Consider the following 17500-nt stretch of genomic DNA (forward strand, 5'->3'; position numbering starts at 1 on the left):
ATAGATATTCGAAACAATAGAAATCAAAATGGCCGCCGTATCGGTAAAAAGGTCTATTATTTCCATAAAAATAGAGTTCAATTCCCGGAGGATTAGTTTGGTACACCATCATGGCCGCCATTTCTTTGCTTTGGAACACCAACATGGCGGCCGTGACGTCATGTGAAAAAGCTTCTCCCAAAAGCAGCAAACTGGACCTTTTTTCTTTTAATTGGTTAATGGTGCTTCTTTGCAACTTACCAAATATAAGAAAATCCAGTCTACCCCAAAAAGTATCCTTCAAAAACTGCTTGATCAAACCTTGTAAGAAAATGAAAGTAGAGCTGTCTAATAACCGAACAGATTTTAATTATGTAAGCTTAGAATTAGCTCAGTTTTTTGCCCCTGAAACGCTTTTGCCTCTTAATTTCAACTTGGTGTTCAACATTTAAATACTGTAATTTCGCGCGAGAAAACATTAACAATCCCGTTCTCTTCCGTTTTCTAAAGAGAAAGGCCACTTTTGCTTCCACGCGATGGAACCACTTAATTCCACAATCTTTGATCATCCTACCGCAACAAGAGTCCATTTGCCGAACACCAAAGAGAGCTTCCAAAGAGAAATTTTCTCACTTGTTTTCAACTTGAAATACCTTTAGGCTAGAATGAATTCGATAAGAACAGGTCTTCCTATTTGATTAGACTTAAAATTATATAACTTTGTGCCTTACTATATGCTCTTTGAAGTAAAACTGAGAAAAACCTGGAATATCGACTTTAGAAGCATACTGTGTGAAAGCTACACCGCTAGACTATGGAATTACGTGAAGTTGTCAGTTAACCAGACATTTGTACTGTGCCTTTCATAAATACGTGAAATCTGAAGTTCAACTTTTAACCATTAGTTTCGTATTCAACGGCTGCCTAGCCTGTTCCAGGCTCTCGGTGAGTCGGGACGAGGGAAAATTGTGGCGAGGGCGAGAAAAAGTCGGGCGAAGACTTGTGTATTGGGCTACATGTATTCAACTCAAGCTCGAGACTAGCATTACGATAATCGTATAGTATCAAGCGGCTTTAAATACACGATTATCATTATTTCATGAAAATGTCCGTTTCAAAGGAATTCTGGGAATTGCACATTTTTTTCTTTTAAAACACTACCCAGATATCCGGACTCGGGACTCGAACCCGTCACCTGTCACTGCTCCTAACCACTAAACCACCGAGTCGCCGGTTGCTTAGACAAATTTCTTAAAGCGAGTTTCAATCGAGTGTCATAAAACCAAAACCAAAGTAATTACTTTGGCCAATCAAAAAGGGCGGAGACAATCCAGTAAACCAATCAAAACTCGAAGTAATTACACGTGGCTGACACAAAGCGCGGGAAAATGTGCACTCGCAAGCCACGATTGGTTTTGGCTTCACTTCTGATTGGTTGAAAAAAGGGCGCGAGAACTTTGAACCAGTCACTGAGTGAAGTAATGCAAAACAAAAACAATTCGCCAATTACTTTCGACACTCAACTGAAACCGCTCTAAACACAATAATCTAATTTATTTGCCATAAGATCGGGCTGCAAACGTGCGATAACACTCGCTAACCAATTACTTTAGACAACTGACGAGAAAGGTCCGGCCACATTAAAACAAAGCTAAGTAAACCATTTTGAAATCAGCGTTAGGCTTAATCATTGTTGAATTATAGTGATCCTATTCTAGGCGCTAGGCAACAAATAACAAATGTTAAAGAAAGTTTGTAACTTGTTCATCGTGTGAATAGTGAATACAAGCTGTTCCTATTAGCCCAAGCCCCGTGTTCAAACCATCTTCAGGGACTACTTTTACTTTTTTTCTTTTCATCTGCTACCACAAGTGCTGGCAATTAGACCAGTATATATGGGATGCAATTATGATTATCATTTATTAAGCTCTGGGTGACATTATATGGTTATCGTAATTCAACTCTCGAGAACATGTTGATGTGTTGGGGTTTTCCCGTCATCCCAATACCCCAATCTTCGCTCGACTTTCTCACGCCCTCGCCACAATTTTTCCTCGTCCAGACCCACAGAGAGCCTAGAACAGGTTAACTGCAGCCAATCATGTCTGCAGCGACAGTTGGTGGACACATAAAAACAGAAATCGACAAATTGGATAAAAATCGGCTTACAGCGATTAACGGCAGTGAAAAACGAAACCGTTTCATGACCGGAATATTTTTTGGAATATTAATTTCGGAGTCAATTTAGTGAAAGGGGCATGGGATAGTGAGGTGAATAAGGTGGCACTTACGAATTGCTGTAAATAGGAGCCCATTTGGAAGAACGCAGAACTTCGATACGATTATTTCGACACCATATTTTCTTACTCATGGTATACTTCTTTATCTGTTTCTCTGAAGTGGTGCTTGTCGAGGACAAGATGACAGATAACGAGTCTCTCCCGCTTAACTTCGACGGCTCTTATTTACAATACCTTCAGCTCAAAGGTGACAAGTTAACGTGGATTAGTGATCTTGAATCCCTAAAACATTTCGTTGAGAAGGGTTTGAAACAACAAGGCAAATGGTCGTCGCCCGGCGGAAATTCGAAACAATTTAAAAGCTCTGTCAACAACCTCACTATTACTTGGTACAGTAAAAAGCAACTCACTCTCGCCTTCCAGGGGCGAGATGGACCCGTTTTAAAAGGCAGCTTGACCAAACTTGTTCGAGACAACGCAGGGAGAACCGATTCAACGGGCTCGAATGTCTCTTCAACGGTCGAACAAGTAAATCCATTGTTGTTTGAAGCCAACGACATTTATGCTAATCAACCAAGGGTAGCCGAAGCGGGACCAGTATTTTCCAGTCAAGAAAGATCTAATACTGAATTAGTTGCTGAAATGGAAGGTATAAAACTTGACCTCCTTATTCTACAGAAAAAGGTAGAAGCCAACTCTAATCTGCTCTCGATAAATTGCCAAAATCGAGAGGAATTTGCTGTTAGCGCCGAACTTTGTGAATACAAAGGGAGGTGTGAGAAACTGGAATCATCTATATGCAAAAAAGAGAGAGTTATCGAAGAACTTGAGGAGAAATGTTTGTCTCTCGAAAATCGTGCTGTATCATTGGAACAGGAAAATGACTCACTAAGGCTTGCATTAAGGCTTATTTTACGAGAAAAGAACGAAGAAGACTCCCATCACCAGCAAGAGACGAACGAGTGTTTTTATCAAGTGAAAAACTCGGGCACGAATGTTGGGTGTAATAAACGCAACCAACGTAAAATGTCAACTCAGAATAATATCGTGACGCGTAACAGGTTTGAGATCCTTAGTGATGCACAAGATGATCCAACAGAGACAGAGGCAGCAACACACAAAATCATCCGGCGACGGCAAAACCATAAACGGGCGTCATATAGGTCGTCTCGCAGTAATCCTAGTGAACCAAGCGATACTTCTGCTAACGATGATTTACGCGGTGAGGTCGGCAGAGAGAGGAGTGCCAGCAGTAAGTTTACAACCCTATTGATTGGGGACTCCATGGTCAAGGATATTCACGGTAAGAAATTAGCGAAAGCAGTAGGGCACCGAGTGGTGGTAAAGTCATTTTCTGGAGCCACAACCAAAGCCATGAGAGATTACTTAAAGCCTTATTTAGAGCTCCAGCCTGATGAAGTGGTGCTACATGTAGGTACAAACGATCTGAAGGCTAAAAACGGCAAAACATCTAAAGAAGTTGCAGAAGCTATTGTTGATCTCGCTAAACAGATAGAGGGGTCTTCCGAAGCTCAAGTCATAGTCTCAGGACTTGTAACACGAAAGGACAAGCTTAATGATAAAGTCTCAGAGGTGAACAAGCACTTGACGAAGTTTTGTCGTCAGAATGATTGGAGATTTATTGAACACAATAATATAAACGAAAAGGGGTTAAACCGTGGAGGTCTACACCTGAATTTTGCAGGTAACAAGCGTATTTTTAAGAATTTTTATCATGGTCTAGCTCATTGAACTTTTACTATGCCTTCCATTAATGCCGTGCCGTTGGAAGGCAACAGTCAGGAGTCATCGAGAAGTCCGACTCAAAATCCTATTGATCGTTCTCGAGTATTGCCCTCCAAACGCGGTTTTAAGCTGGCCTCGCTGAATATAAATAAATTGACCACTCATCTTGATGAACTCAAGATCTTTCTCGTAAGTAACGATATAGATGTTCTCGCAATTAACGAGACTAAACTAAATGAATACATCACCGATAATGAGGTCAGTATCTCTGGTTAAGATATAGTTAGACGTGATAGAACTACATATGGAGGTGGGGGCGTTTGCTTTTATGTAAAAAAGTCAATTAACTTTTCGGTGCGCAACGATCTTTGCATGGACAGTCTTGAGAACCTTTGTATTGAAATACGCAAACCTCGTTCTAAATCATTTATTGTTGCTACGTGGTATAGACCACCTAATTGGCTTGTTAGTATATTTTCACCTTTTGAAGAGTTGATTGGGAAATTGGATTCCCTTAATACTGAATTCTACCTTTTAGGGGATCTAAATTGCAATATGGCCGCATCCCAGTTTGACAGCGATACACGCAAATTATTAACTATCACGGATGTTTATGGTCTTCAACAACTCATAACAGAACCAACAAGAATAACCGAAACTTCTGCAACATTGATTGATTTAATTTTTACTAACTGTCCTGACAAGGTGTTATGCTCAGGTGTGCGTCATATTAGCATTAGCGATCACAGCATGGTCTATGTCAATCGAAAATTAGCCATTAATGGACAGAGTAAGGGTCACACTAATATAACCTATAGGAATTTTCGAAGTTTTGACCGTGATAAATTTCGTAGCGATGTTGCATCTCAAGATTGGGATCACATAAACAATTCTTCCAATCCAAATGATATGTGGAATGAATGGAAGGAATCCTTTTTGGCTATTGTTAACAAGCACGCTCCATTGAGAACCACTCGTGTTCGCGCGCGGGGTTCCCCATGGATTACTTCTGAGCTTAAAAAACAGATGCACGATCGAGATATTTTGAAACTCAGAGCAATTAGATCAAAAAATCCTAATGATTGGGTTCACTTTAAAAGACAGCGGAACAAAGTCAATAGCGCGACTAGGCTAGCGAAGCAAGTTTATTATCAAAATATGCTAAACGAGCATAAGGGTGATTCCCGCAAAACCTGGCAGATCATCAATGAGCTGTCTTCCCGAAATTTCGTGGAAACGTCTGTGAAACAACTGAATGTAAATGAGCAATCAGTAACAGTTCCAGCAGAAATAGCGCACGAATTTAATCGTTATTTTGCTACCATTGGCCCGAAACTTGCTAGTGATATTCCTTCTTCAGATGGCAACAGCTATCTGAATTATCTCACTAGCACGGATAAGGAGTTTCAGTTCCGCCCAACCTCCACAAATGAAGTATTTTCACTGCTGAATAAACTGAAAAAATCAAAGGCAGTCGGCCTTGACAAAATTTCTTCTCGACTTATTCGTGAATGCGCGGATCTTATTTGCAAACCGCTGTGCTATATTTTCAATCAGTCATTAAATGTAGGTGTGTTCCCAGACGACTGGAAGTGTGCACGGGTCACTCCACTTTTCAAACAAGGGGAACGTGATGACCTAAACAATTACCGCCCAATTTCCGTTATCCCGGTTATAGCCAAAGTGTTCGAAAGAATAGTTTATAACCAATTATATGCGTACCTAACAAAGCATAACGTAATATGTAAATGCCAATCTGGTTTTCGCTCTATTCATTCCACCGTTACGGCTTTACTTGGGGCTACGGATACTTGGGCTTACAACATTGACCGAGGAAAAATAAACGCTGTTGTTTTCCTAGACCTAAAAAAAGCTTTTGATACGGTTAATCACGAGATCCTTTTATCTAAATTAAATAATTACGGCATACATGGCATTTCTTACAACTGGTTTAAGTCCTATTTGGACAACCGCACTCAAAAGTGTTCCATTAATGGATCACTTTCTAAAACTTGCTCACTAAGTTGCGGCGTCCCTCAAGGGACTATTTTGGGTCCATTGTTGTTTTTGCTATATATCAATGATCTGCCAAACTGTCTAACGAATTGTATGCCATGGATGTACGCAGATGACACACACCTAACATATGCGGGTGACAATACAGGCGACATAGAATCAAGACTTAACCATGATCTAGAAAATGTTAAAAATTGGTTGATAGCAAACAAACTTACCCTGAACATGACAAAAACCGAATTTATGCTGATTGGATCAAGGCAGAGGTTGTATGCTCTCACAAATCCTCCAATTCCCGAGATTAATGGTGCTCCTATCACTTAAGTTTCTGTTGCTAAATCCCTGGGCGTGCTTATTGATAATAATCTTAACTGGAGTAGCCATGTCGATAAACTGACAAAGAAAGTAGCTTCTGGAATTGGAGCCCTCAAACGTATAACGCATCTCGTTCCTCAGACGACATTGCGCTCTATTTATCACGCTTTACTTCAACCGCGCTTTGACTACTGCAATGTCGTCTGGGGAAACTGTGGTATCACGTTACATGACAAATTACAAAAACTGCAAAATAGAGCAGCCAGAGTTTTGACCTTCTCTAATTTCGATGCAAATGCTAGCGAGCTATTCAAAATTTTAGGCTGGAAAAATCTAGTTAGCCAGCAACAAATTGCGCTGGCCACAATGGTCTATAAGTGTCTTCAGGGGCTAGCACCGGAATATCTATGTTCTAAATTTACAAACCGCGAATCTGTTTATAGTTTAAGAGACTCTGAAAGAAAGCTTAATGTTCCGTTTCCGCGGACAAATTATTATAGAAACAGCTTCAGCTATAGAGGTGCTACTGTCTGGAATAGCTTACCCCTCAAAGCGAGACAAGCAGAGTCTCTTGGGCTTTTCAAAAATCTGATTAAAGACATATTTTAGTATAAAGCACGGGATTCATGCAAAGCAGCTTTAGAATTAATATAGTATTATAGTAATTGTATTTTATTGTAATCATTTTAAAATTTTACCTTTTGTAATTTAGATTTTAGCATTGTTTGTAATCTTAGCTGATGATTTTACCGTGCATAAATAATAAAATATCATATCATATCATATCATTAGTGAAAAGAAAAAAACAAGGAGGGCGGGTTTGGATAAGGGAAGACGTAAGACTTAAAAAACTACCGCTACAAACTCGATTTCAGAATAGCTGAAAACAAAATACTGCTCGAGAAGTCAAAGATAAAGCTGTAAAGCGATGAAACCACGACACACCGGTGGCTCAGTTGGTTGAGCATCGGGCTGCCATATGGCAGGTCGTGAGTTCGACTCCGGCCGAACCAACGCTCAGGGTTTTAAAATAACTGAGGAGATTAAGTGCGGCCTTTGTAATGACAACTGCAAATTATTGCACTCTCCTGTCCTCTCGGATAAGGACAATAAACCGTTGGTCCCGTCTCACGACCCTTCAATGTGGGATGCCAAGAGCAAAGAGTAGAGCATGTAGTTCCCGGTGTTGTGGTTTGTCTTCTGCGGTTTATCATGGTTGGGAGGGTAACGACTTTAAGATCTACGACGCGGTCGTCAACGAGAACGTCACGAAACAACAATATCATTGGTTAAAAGAGGAAAAATAATCGTGCTGCACGTGCGGCACGCATAATTAGCACATAAACGTGCGGTTCTCTGCACAACAACGACGTGAAATCACCAAATTTGAGGTTTTGACGACAACGTGAGCGTTCAAATGTGAATCTTTCGTTCTCTATTTTTGTTCAGAAACCGCTCGTACCAATTTATTTTTAGGATACTTCGACCACATTGTAAGATGCGAACGAGATGACCAAACAGCGAGAAACTTACGATAGTGCAACGTTATATTTTGAGGTGACGTTTTCGTCGACGTCGGCGTCGTAGATCTTAAACTCCCTAGTGATATGACTTGAACGCCCTAAGAAGTTGCAACGTTTCACTTGAGCCTGTACTACTTGCACGATTAACTAACTGTTTTTGTGTTTTTCACTAATATGCAAGGCGATTTTGAGACAACCGCGAGGTGGTTTCCATAATAAAAAGGACTAGCATGCAAAGTTTCATGGACTCACGTGAGACTCTGAATTAACACAGAGCGGTTAGTAACAGTACTGTTGCAGGCAGACATCTATTAGTACCTGTTTTCCTTGGACCACGCCATATAATCCTATACAAACAATGAGATAATTCTGTTTAACAAGTGACAATACCATATGCTGTTGCTTTGCAAGAGACGCACAGTTATTCTAGTATCAGAGAGATTTAGCTTGGAGTTTAAGGCAAACATAGGGCTGACATTTGTGCATGCAGTTTGACGTTTGCCGTTCCACGTAAACTCGATGCTAAATCTCTCAACTGCATGGAAAGTTCGAACGAGCTAGAAGAAACATTAATAGTACGTCTATTTAAGCGCTTCGAGCATTTTGTTTGTCTTAATTGGGAAGTACAAGAATTATGCGACTGGAGGAACGACAATCAAGACGAATAATAAACTTCATTGAAGTGTCAAGTCTTCTAGCTCTGGGACACCAATTGGAGACACTAGGTAGAAATCAAATGAAACAGTGATTTTTGAGGAGAGGGGAAACCCGGAGTACCCGCTAAAAAGCAGAGTAGAGAATCGACTAACAAACTCGACCCACATATGACGCCGAGTCAGTGGTAATCCAACCAGGGTCACATTGGTGGGAGGCGAGTAATCTCAATACTGCGCCAGCCTTGCTCCTTTAAATTTGAAGTTCCTCAAGACAGATACTTAAGAGTGCCTTGACCACTAACTCGACCTCTTGCATGATCTAACCCGACTCCGTGATCTAACTCTAAGATCTACCCGAAGGTCGTGGGTTCAATTCCCACCCTCGTCAGAGTTTTTCTCTGTCCGCAGTTGTGTGGGCCCGTTTCCATAAGTAGGGCTAACGCTCACGTGGTTCATATAGGTAGACAACTAGCACTTCACATCACCCTCCTAAGTGCTACACGGTCAACGTTCGCAAAAACGTTTGCTCTTGTAGGTAGACAACTGGCTGCACTCTTGGCGACATAGTATCACCGCGTTTAATGTGTGGGTTCTGTAGTCACTTCTTACATTACAAGGCGCAAGCCTTAACTCTTAAAAATCAAAATTTGAGATTTAGGTTCAACTCACGCGCTATCTCCTTTCTCTAACAGGGAACCCACCGACATAACTTTGACATCAAAATGAGGAGATCTAAATGAGAGAAAAGACTAAAAGTTGTCTTGTATAAAAAATGAAAGTCAAGCACATATAATTATTGATCCGACATATGTTCAGATATACTTGTATTGACATACTCCCGACTGTGTGGCTTCCACTAGCTTAGTTGGTAGTGCATTGCACCGGCATTTCAGAGCTCATGGGTTAGAATTCCGTTGACACCACGTGAATTTCTCACCGACTGGTGTCTATATGAGACAATTGCTTAAGGTAATTCCCTTGAAATTGTTCTACTATCAAACTTTTTTGGATACTTGGCATAATTAACATTCATGATATGAACATTAAAACAATGGTCTTGGAATTTGCAATCATCGGCCTTTGTTCCAAGAAATTACACTGACGCTGAACTATGACACTCATAGAAACTGCAATCACGGGCTATAGTTTCAAGGGAACAAAAGGATCACGCCGAGTTACACTTACAGGAGGCGAAAAAGGTGGACATCAAAAAGGATTATTTATTATAACAACTCTACGGCTACGTTTCGTTTATTACTAATTGGCGATCTTGTTTTCAAGTTAAACCCTGGTCCCTTGGGTGAACGTATAGAAGCCGTTGTATCGACCCGTAAAACTAGCAGTCATTGTTCGGTAAGACCTGATGCATCCTGCAACAGCGGCAATCTAATTACGGTGAACTGTTCGGCTGGCATATCTAACCGAAGCCGCAAAGTTTTACCTCTGACCCTTTGCTCTGTCAATGCTCGTTCCGTTAAATCAAAGTCCGCTGATTTCTTTGAACTTGTAGTCAATTCTGCGGCTGATTTAGTGGCAATAACTGAGACTTGGCTCACTGAAAGCGACTCCGCGGCAAGACTTGGGATAATTCCACCTGGGTATCAACTGATTAACCAACCGCGCCCCAGCAGACCTGGTGGTGGAATTGCTCTCCTTTACAGAGGCGACATTTCCATAAAAAAGATCAGATGCACTACGATGACATCCTTCGAGTATGCTGAGTTTATTGTTAAATCTGGGTCATTTAGCACTAGACTTGTGATTGTTTACCATCCTCCATACTCTAGAGAGCATCCGCACACAGATAGGTCATTCTTAACCGAGTTCACGACATACCTGGAAAGTATCATACTATCAGTTGAGTCTTTGCTCATCGTCGGTGACTTTAACTTACACGTAGACGACCCAGACGACGCTGTCTCTGCTGCATTTTTGGACACCCTTGAGTCTATGAACCTTGTGCAACACGTGACTGGTCCAACACATGAACACAATCATACCCTTGATTTAGTTATCACGCGTCAGTCTGACAAGGTCCTTTTATGTCAACCGAAGGTTGGCTTTCTTTTTTCTGATCACGCGCCTATCTTCTGTTCTTTAAATTCCATTAAACCTCAATTCAGTTCTAAGTCATATACTTACAGGAAATATAAAGCAGTGGATGTTGTGGCACTTAAGGAAGATCTCTCAGTCTCCACCCTCTGCAATGACGACTTCGCACATTTGGACGACTTGGTTAATTGCTATAATTCTACATTATCGTCGCTGATAGATCGTTACGCCCCTTTGAATCAAAGAACTGTTGTAAACAGGCCACGTGCTCCCTGGATTGACTGTGATATCAAGGCAGCAATCAGAGAGAAGCGAAAAGCTGAACGTAAATGGCGGGCTAGCAAGTCACTCGCGGATTTTGCGGCGTTTAAAATAAAAAAAGAATTACGTCACTAAACTTATGAATAGTGCACGCTCCAAGTATTATAGCAACTTTATCCACGACAACAGCACTGACCAACGGAAATTATTTAGAGCAGCTAAGTCCTTACTTTCTGAGTCTAAGACTCTATCGTTAGCGGATGGGACTGACACTTCGGCACTTGCTAATGATATTGGAGAGTTCTTCCTTCGGAAGGTTAAAGACATCCACTCGAAGTTGGAAACCAGCAGTTCATCGTTTTCCATGGTTGATTCTACTGTTTCACGTAGTGCTGATGTTTCATTAACGGAGTTTAATACTCTCTCTGTGGATGATGTCAGGAAATTAATATCCCGCTCGGCCAAGAAGTCCTCCTGCTTGGACCCCATGCCAACTGTAATGGTTGTGCAGTGCTTAGATGAGCTTCTACCTGTTATTACGACAATTATCAACATGTCTTTAAAGCGCGGTCACTTTGCCGACAAATGGAAGGAAGCAATAGTCACCCCCCTACTAAAGAAACCCGGGACCGAAATGTTGTTTAAGAATCTCCGCCCTGTCAGCAATTTGGCCTTTATCTCCAAGCTGACAGAGACTGCTGTTGCGGACCAACTGCAGTCTCACATGTCTCGCCATGGCTTGTAACCAGTTCTCCAATCTGCATATAGATGCCATCACAGTTCTGAGACAGCCTTACTAAAGGTCCGTAATGACATCCTTCTTAACATGAATAAGCAACATGTTACTCTTCTTGTGCTGTTAGATCTCAGTGCTGCGTTCGACACAGTGAATCATGAAATTCTACTTGAGAGCATGACGTCGAAGCTTGGTATCGGAGGTACAGTACTATCATGGTTTTGCTCCTACTTATCTGGTCGATCGCAGAGGGTAGCTGTTGATTATAAACTATCGAAGTCATTCCATCTCGACTGTGGTGTTCCGCAAGGGTCCTGTCTTGGCCCGCTGTCATTTAACATCTATTGTAGCAGTTTAATTGATATCGTTGAGGTTCACCTACCTGAATTTCATTCCTACGCAGACGATTCTCAGCTATACCTTTCATTCAGCCCGAGCAACTCTTTGTGTCAAGATGCTGCTGTGAGTGCCATGAAGGCCTGCATTGCTGACATCAAGAAATGGACTCAGCACAATAGTCTTATGTTGAACGACGATAAAACTGACTTTATTATGATCGGAACTCGTCAGCAATTAGCTAAAGTCAATGTAACTAGCATACGAGTGGGAAATCATCTGATAACCAAGTCCAGATCTGTTAGGAATCTGGGTACTTGGTTCAATGCTACATTTGATATGTCCCAACATGTGAACAATCTTTGTAGTGCATCATTCTTTCAGTTACACAATATAAGACGCATAAGAAAATATTTAACGCAAGAAGCGGCCGCAACACTGGTGCACTCTTTTGTCACATGCAGAATCGATTACTGCAATAGCTTATTGTATGGTCTACCTGACTACCAGTTATCCAAGCTTCAAAGGGTCCAAAACTCGGCCGCCAGATTAGTTTATGAGGAAAGTAAATTCTGTCACATTACCCCATTATTGATGAAACTTCATTGGCTTCCTATAATCTACAGAATCAGGTTCAAAATAGCACTTTTAACGTACAAGGCAATCAGTGGCTTAGCGCCGTCCTACATAAGTGATCTTATTTCCATTAAGACCGGTGCAAATTACTCTTTGCGATCTGGCAACGAATTACTTTTAAATTTTCCTTTACGTAAGTCTTATTCTACACTTGGTGACCGTTCTTTTAGTATGGCTGCCCCTCACGTTTGGAATTCACTTCCTTCCTTCATTAGGAAAGCCACCACAATTAACAATTTTAAGAGTCAACTTAAAACTTATTATTTTAAATTAGCATATTTTTAGTTTACGGGAATTAACAATTTTATTGGCACTTTGAATTCATGTAATTAATCTTAAGTTAACTTACAAATCTATTTATGAACATATTCTTAGCTTATATGAACTGATAAATTTTATTGGTATTTTAATCCATGTTAAGCGCACGCGATCATTCTGTCATGAAGCATGCGCTATATAAGTTTTTAAGTTATTTTTAAGTTATTAAAAAAATGCAATTAAAAAATGGGGTCACCGTGCTTGTTTGCGCGTCAGCAGCGTCTTAAAATGGGGTATTTTTACTGTTTTCGCGTTAAAAATTCGAATCACCTTCATACAGAATTAACTCTTGGTTACTTTAAAGACACAAAATTTTATTTTGAAAATAAAGCTTCTTTTATTTACATAAGCAGTATTGTTTCATTTACGCCGTCTTTGATTCCCTGGTTGTGGGAATAGTGCACTTTTTGGGACAGTTCCGTGGTTAGCTTGAAGTCCTCGCCTTGGGTAAAATACACCCAGTACGGAACTGTTTTCCAAAAAAAAATTATGTTCTACTATCAAACTTTTTTTCTTCTTCAAATATGTTCTTTATTAGACTGTTCTTAGCAAATACCTGAAAAAAAAAATCGGGGGTCACCGTGCTCGTTTGAGAGAAAAGGAGCATTTATTTCGCTATCGGGTTTAGTTTAAGCGAAATCTCTTACGTTTTGTATGCGCACGTGCTCATGTGCGCGCGCTAATGACGCGAAAATCGTCCGCAGTAGGGATGAGCAATGCAATACTAAGAAATTTCCTTAAATTGTCCAGCTAAGGTCCGATGATCACCTTTTGTTCATATACATTACACAGTTATTAAACTGAAATGATGTGGTATGGGTACAGTGAACACTGTGCTTCTACAAGTCCACCTCCTTAACTCCTCTGAAAACTGTACACTGTACACTGTTCTTATTTAATCCTCTTTCCTCTGAAGTTCACGCAGTCTCTATCTTCTCGAACGCCAACAGCTCGAGCTGCTAACAGTAGTAGGCAAAGAAGCCTGAGTCCGTGGAAGCTCACTGAATAAAACTGTTCCTTTGTCAACACGATCTCCAAACCGAAAAAAAGGATTATCACTTGTATAGACCTTATTCATAAATGGCGGTCAATTTATAATTCTTTTGTCGAAGTGCAACTTAGCCTACCAAGCCTCTATACCATACAGTGAATTGAAAAGAATTCTTGCTCTAAAATGAGGCTTGGTAGGCTAGTTTGCAGGTGGACAAAAGAATTATAAATGTGACCGCCATTTATGAATAAGGTCTATAACATCATCATCTACAATGTAGCTTGGAATCTATTGTAATCATAATATTATAATAACAGTTCCTAGTCCTATATAATTAAGGAAAAAAGAAAATGAGAGCAAAAACGCCCTCTGCACACTTTGGACTTATCGCCTTATGTAAGGCAATCCAAGACAGACTTAGATTCTGCATTGCATGTGCACTGTGGATTACAATCCGGATTCCTGACGTGTCATATCTCAGATATAAAATTTTCGAAGAATTTCCAATCAGCTGAATGGACTCGAGATTCCAAGGCCCTGGATTTCAGATTCTACACACAAGGATATTCTGGATTCTTACATCCGGATGACCTTACATGGGCCGAGGCTGGATTTGAAAACGAAGCTTTGAGTTTCAATCATCACACGGCAAAAAAAATGAGCTACCGGGATTTCTCTAGATATTATTTTGTTGCCATCTGGCATAAGAATCACAACTCAACAGTAATCAGGCCCAAGCCCCGATTTAGAAATGTTTCGCTTAATTGTGCCTACATGTAGTTTTGTGACCAACTCTTTTTGTTGGCGTCATTAATTGGGTGGGGCTTAATTAATGCAGTGGTTTATCCTTACTTGAGGAAAAGAAATAAATTATTGGCAAACACTGCAACATTATTATATGTATTCCTAGAAAGGAGTGATGCAGAAGAACAAGAAGTGCTGAAGAGTGACGTTGAAAGGCAAGGGAACACTTTGTAACGCTGATCAAAATCAGCATGCATCTAATTACCTAAATCTCTGGACAAAATTAATCTGAACTTCTTGCCTGCTATGAGGAACCAATCAAATTGCAAGAACCTTAGAATTCCCCTCTCATGCCAAAGAACAACTAATCTTACCTCAAAGGCATCCACCCATACGGGGAATTTACAACTTGTTGCCCGTCAATTGCCATTAACTTGGGTATACTGGGACCACAAATGTCCAGGTCTACCAGGCCAACCTTTATAAAACACCAAAAATATATCTTTGAATATTGAGCTCCCCCTGCAACAATAATATTTATTAATGATCTATGAAGATGCCTGCAGTCAATACAAAGGTCTGGTGTACCCCACTGCAAATCTTACAACAGCTCCAATGTTAGCCTACATGTAATTCATATTTTTACACCTAAATTGATAATTACGATAAAACTGTAATTATTAATTTTAGAAAAAGAATACTGCTTAAGCTACCACACCATGCATTTATACCTCAACTCCACCAATTCATCTCATATTACAATGAGCTAGCTGACACTCCTGATTTAGAACTTAACTGCAAATAGGGTACCTAAAAAAGTTTCAAAGTTCAGGACAAAAGTGTTTTCAAAAGCTCCCCACCATCCACCAGCCTGAGGTTGTTTTGTTACACGAACGAGTGTCTATAAATTCAATCACTTGATAAAGATTACCTATGTGATGGAATTGGAAGCTAATCTGCACTTAAAACTCTCAACCCTAAAATTTGATGTTTCTTTACGTTTCAATTTTCCATGGAACAGGATCCAATATCATCTTCTTTTCTAAGATAAATTTTGTTAATATCTCATTGTACAGATACATTGTGCAGTAAAATAATTATATTATCTACTCTCTCAGTATAGCCTATTAGCTAGGAGCCTCTTGATCCTATTGACATTAATATTGCCCCCCCTCCCCCCCCCTCCCATCATAGTCATCATCATTATTGATCATCATCATTGTTGCCGTCATTGCCGCTGTAATCATCATTGCCATGGTCATCTTTGTTGCTGCCAATTCATCATTATCACAGGGTTTTCAATTGCCCGTAAACTTGCCGCCTACTTTTCCTTGGAAGTTACTTCAAATTTTACAAATAACATGAGCAACATTTGCACAGAACACGAACCTTGGATCAAGACCGTTTTGCTCGTGAAAAACAAAAAAGACGCCTGAATTCTGAGTAATTTCGGCTGCCATTTCTGTTTTCCCCTTTTGAAGCTTGACAAGAAGACATTCGCAAAAGGCCTTTTCAGTCACGACAGACAAAATACATTGCACGCAGGTGTACATAATGCAAAGGAGCCTTAAAGGGGGCTATGTCACAATATTTCAGCGTCTTTTCAAAACCCAAAGTATGTCTTGCCATCAAATGTACTCTCCATGAATAGAAAAGCCACAATTTAATGATAATTAGACTAAGTGTTGTGTTCAAATACTCTTTAAGGCTAATTTGTGCTCCAGAATGCAGGAAATGCATTCTAAGGGGCCCAAATTTCAAAATTTTCCTCGACCCCCCTACAAGCTCGTGCCTTCGCCTCTCGGAAAGCACATCTTTGGTGCATGTTGTCCATTCTCCACCCACTCCTCAGGTTTTGTCGGCTACTAAAAATTCCTATTGAAAACCCTGTCTCATCATAATCATTAACACCATCACCATCACAGTTAATACCTTTTTACCCATATTGGAAAGGGCCACGCTCAGAGTTGCGGCTACGCTTGATTTACCAACACCTGCCAAAAGAGGAGGAATATAAACCTTGATAAGAGCTGAAATAACTAAAAAAACTCATCCCAACGAAAGGCTCTTTTGAAAAGATACATACAAGATAGTACAACATCACTATGAATGCCTGGGTTCTGTACACTCCTCCCAAAGCTATCCAATGTTTTGGCTTTCTTTTAATTACTTAAGTACATGTAGATATTCCATAATTTTTATTAATACTCAATGCTACACAGTCAAGTACTATGCATATGTATAGTGTAATTCAATTGCTACTGCAGTGACGTGTATTGCATGACTTCCAGCCATACTGTACCTCAACCAATATGGCTAAAATTAATGTAGTGTACCTCCTTTTCCAGACAGTATAAGAATTTTGTGTTGAATTGCATTCATTCGCAAATCAATCATTTCTTGATCTGGATCCACACCACCTGTTGATAGCAAAAAAGTTATTAAGTTTTAATGCCAATACAATTAAATGAACTCAGTGATGCACTAGAAAAACAACTGATTTTCTCAATTTAGGGTGTGTATACAATCATGCATTATTAATACCATTCACTCTTGGGAGTGAGGCTTAATTGACAGATTTTACTCTGTCTAACACCAGACGATTTTAATCATCAACTGGCCTCTATTGGATGAGAACCTGTGAAAAACCCGTGAAAAACCTGTGAAATATCATCTGACACAGAAACACCCTGTGAAAAAACCTGTGAATTTTGCAAGGGCTAAATTTTGTGGAAAAATCACAAAATTTAGAACCTGTGAAAAAACCTGTGAATTTTAAGACCTGTGAAAAAACATATGAAAAAACATGTGATCAAAATAGGAAGAAAATTCACTTTTAAAACCTGTGAATAAACCTGTGAAATAACCTGTGAAGAAATTTTGCTGAAAATATGCTAAAAAAACCTGTGAAAAAACCTGTGAATAAACTGTCATGAAATCTCACAATAAAT

The 17500-nt window shown here is 40.0% G+C and overlaps 1 protein-coding gene across 1 annotated transcript in view; it reads right to left on the reverse strand.

Moving 5' to 3' along the window:
• LOC138010942 (uncharacterized) overlaps nt 1–17500 on the reverse strand; it is a 37735-nt gene that overhangs the window by 8664 nt on the left and 11571 nt on the right. The window contains exons 3-8 of the mRNA XM_068857951.1: nt 16886–16969; nt 16482–16543; nt 14924–15027; nt 9145–9207; nt 8138–8166; nt 221–300 (exon numbers count right to left, since the gene is read on the reverse strand). Coding sequence (XP_068714052.1) covers nt 221–300; nt 8138–8166; nt 9145–9207; nt 14924–15027; nt 16482–16543; nt 16886–16969 — 422 coding nt within the window. The remainder of the gene's footprint in view (nt 1–220; nt 301–8137; nt 8167–9144; nt 9208–14923; nt 15028–16481; nt 16544–16885; nt 16970–17500) is intronic.

The sequence above is a fragment of the Montipora foliosa genome, chromosome 7, assembly GCF_036669935.1.
Source record: "Montipora foliosa isolate CH-2021 chromosome 7, ASM3666993v2, whole genome shotgun sequence".
Taxonomy (NCBI): domain Eukaryota; kingdom Metazoa; phylum Cnidaria; class Anthozoa; order Scleractinia; family Acroporidae; genus Montipora; species Montipora foliosa.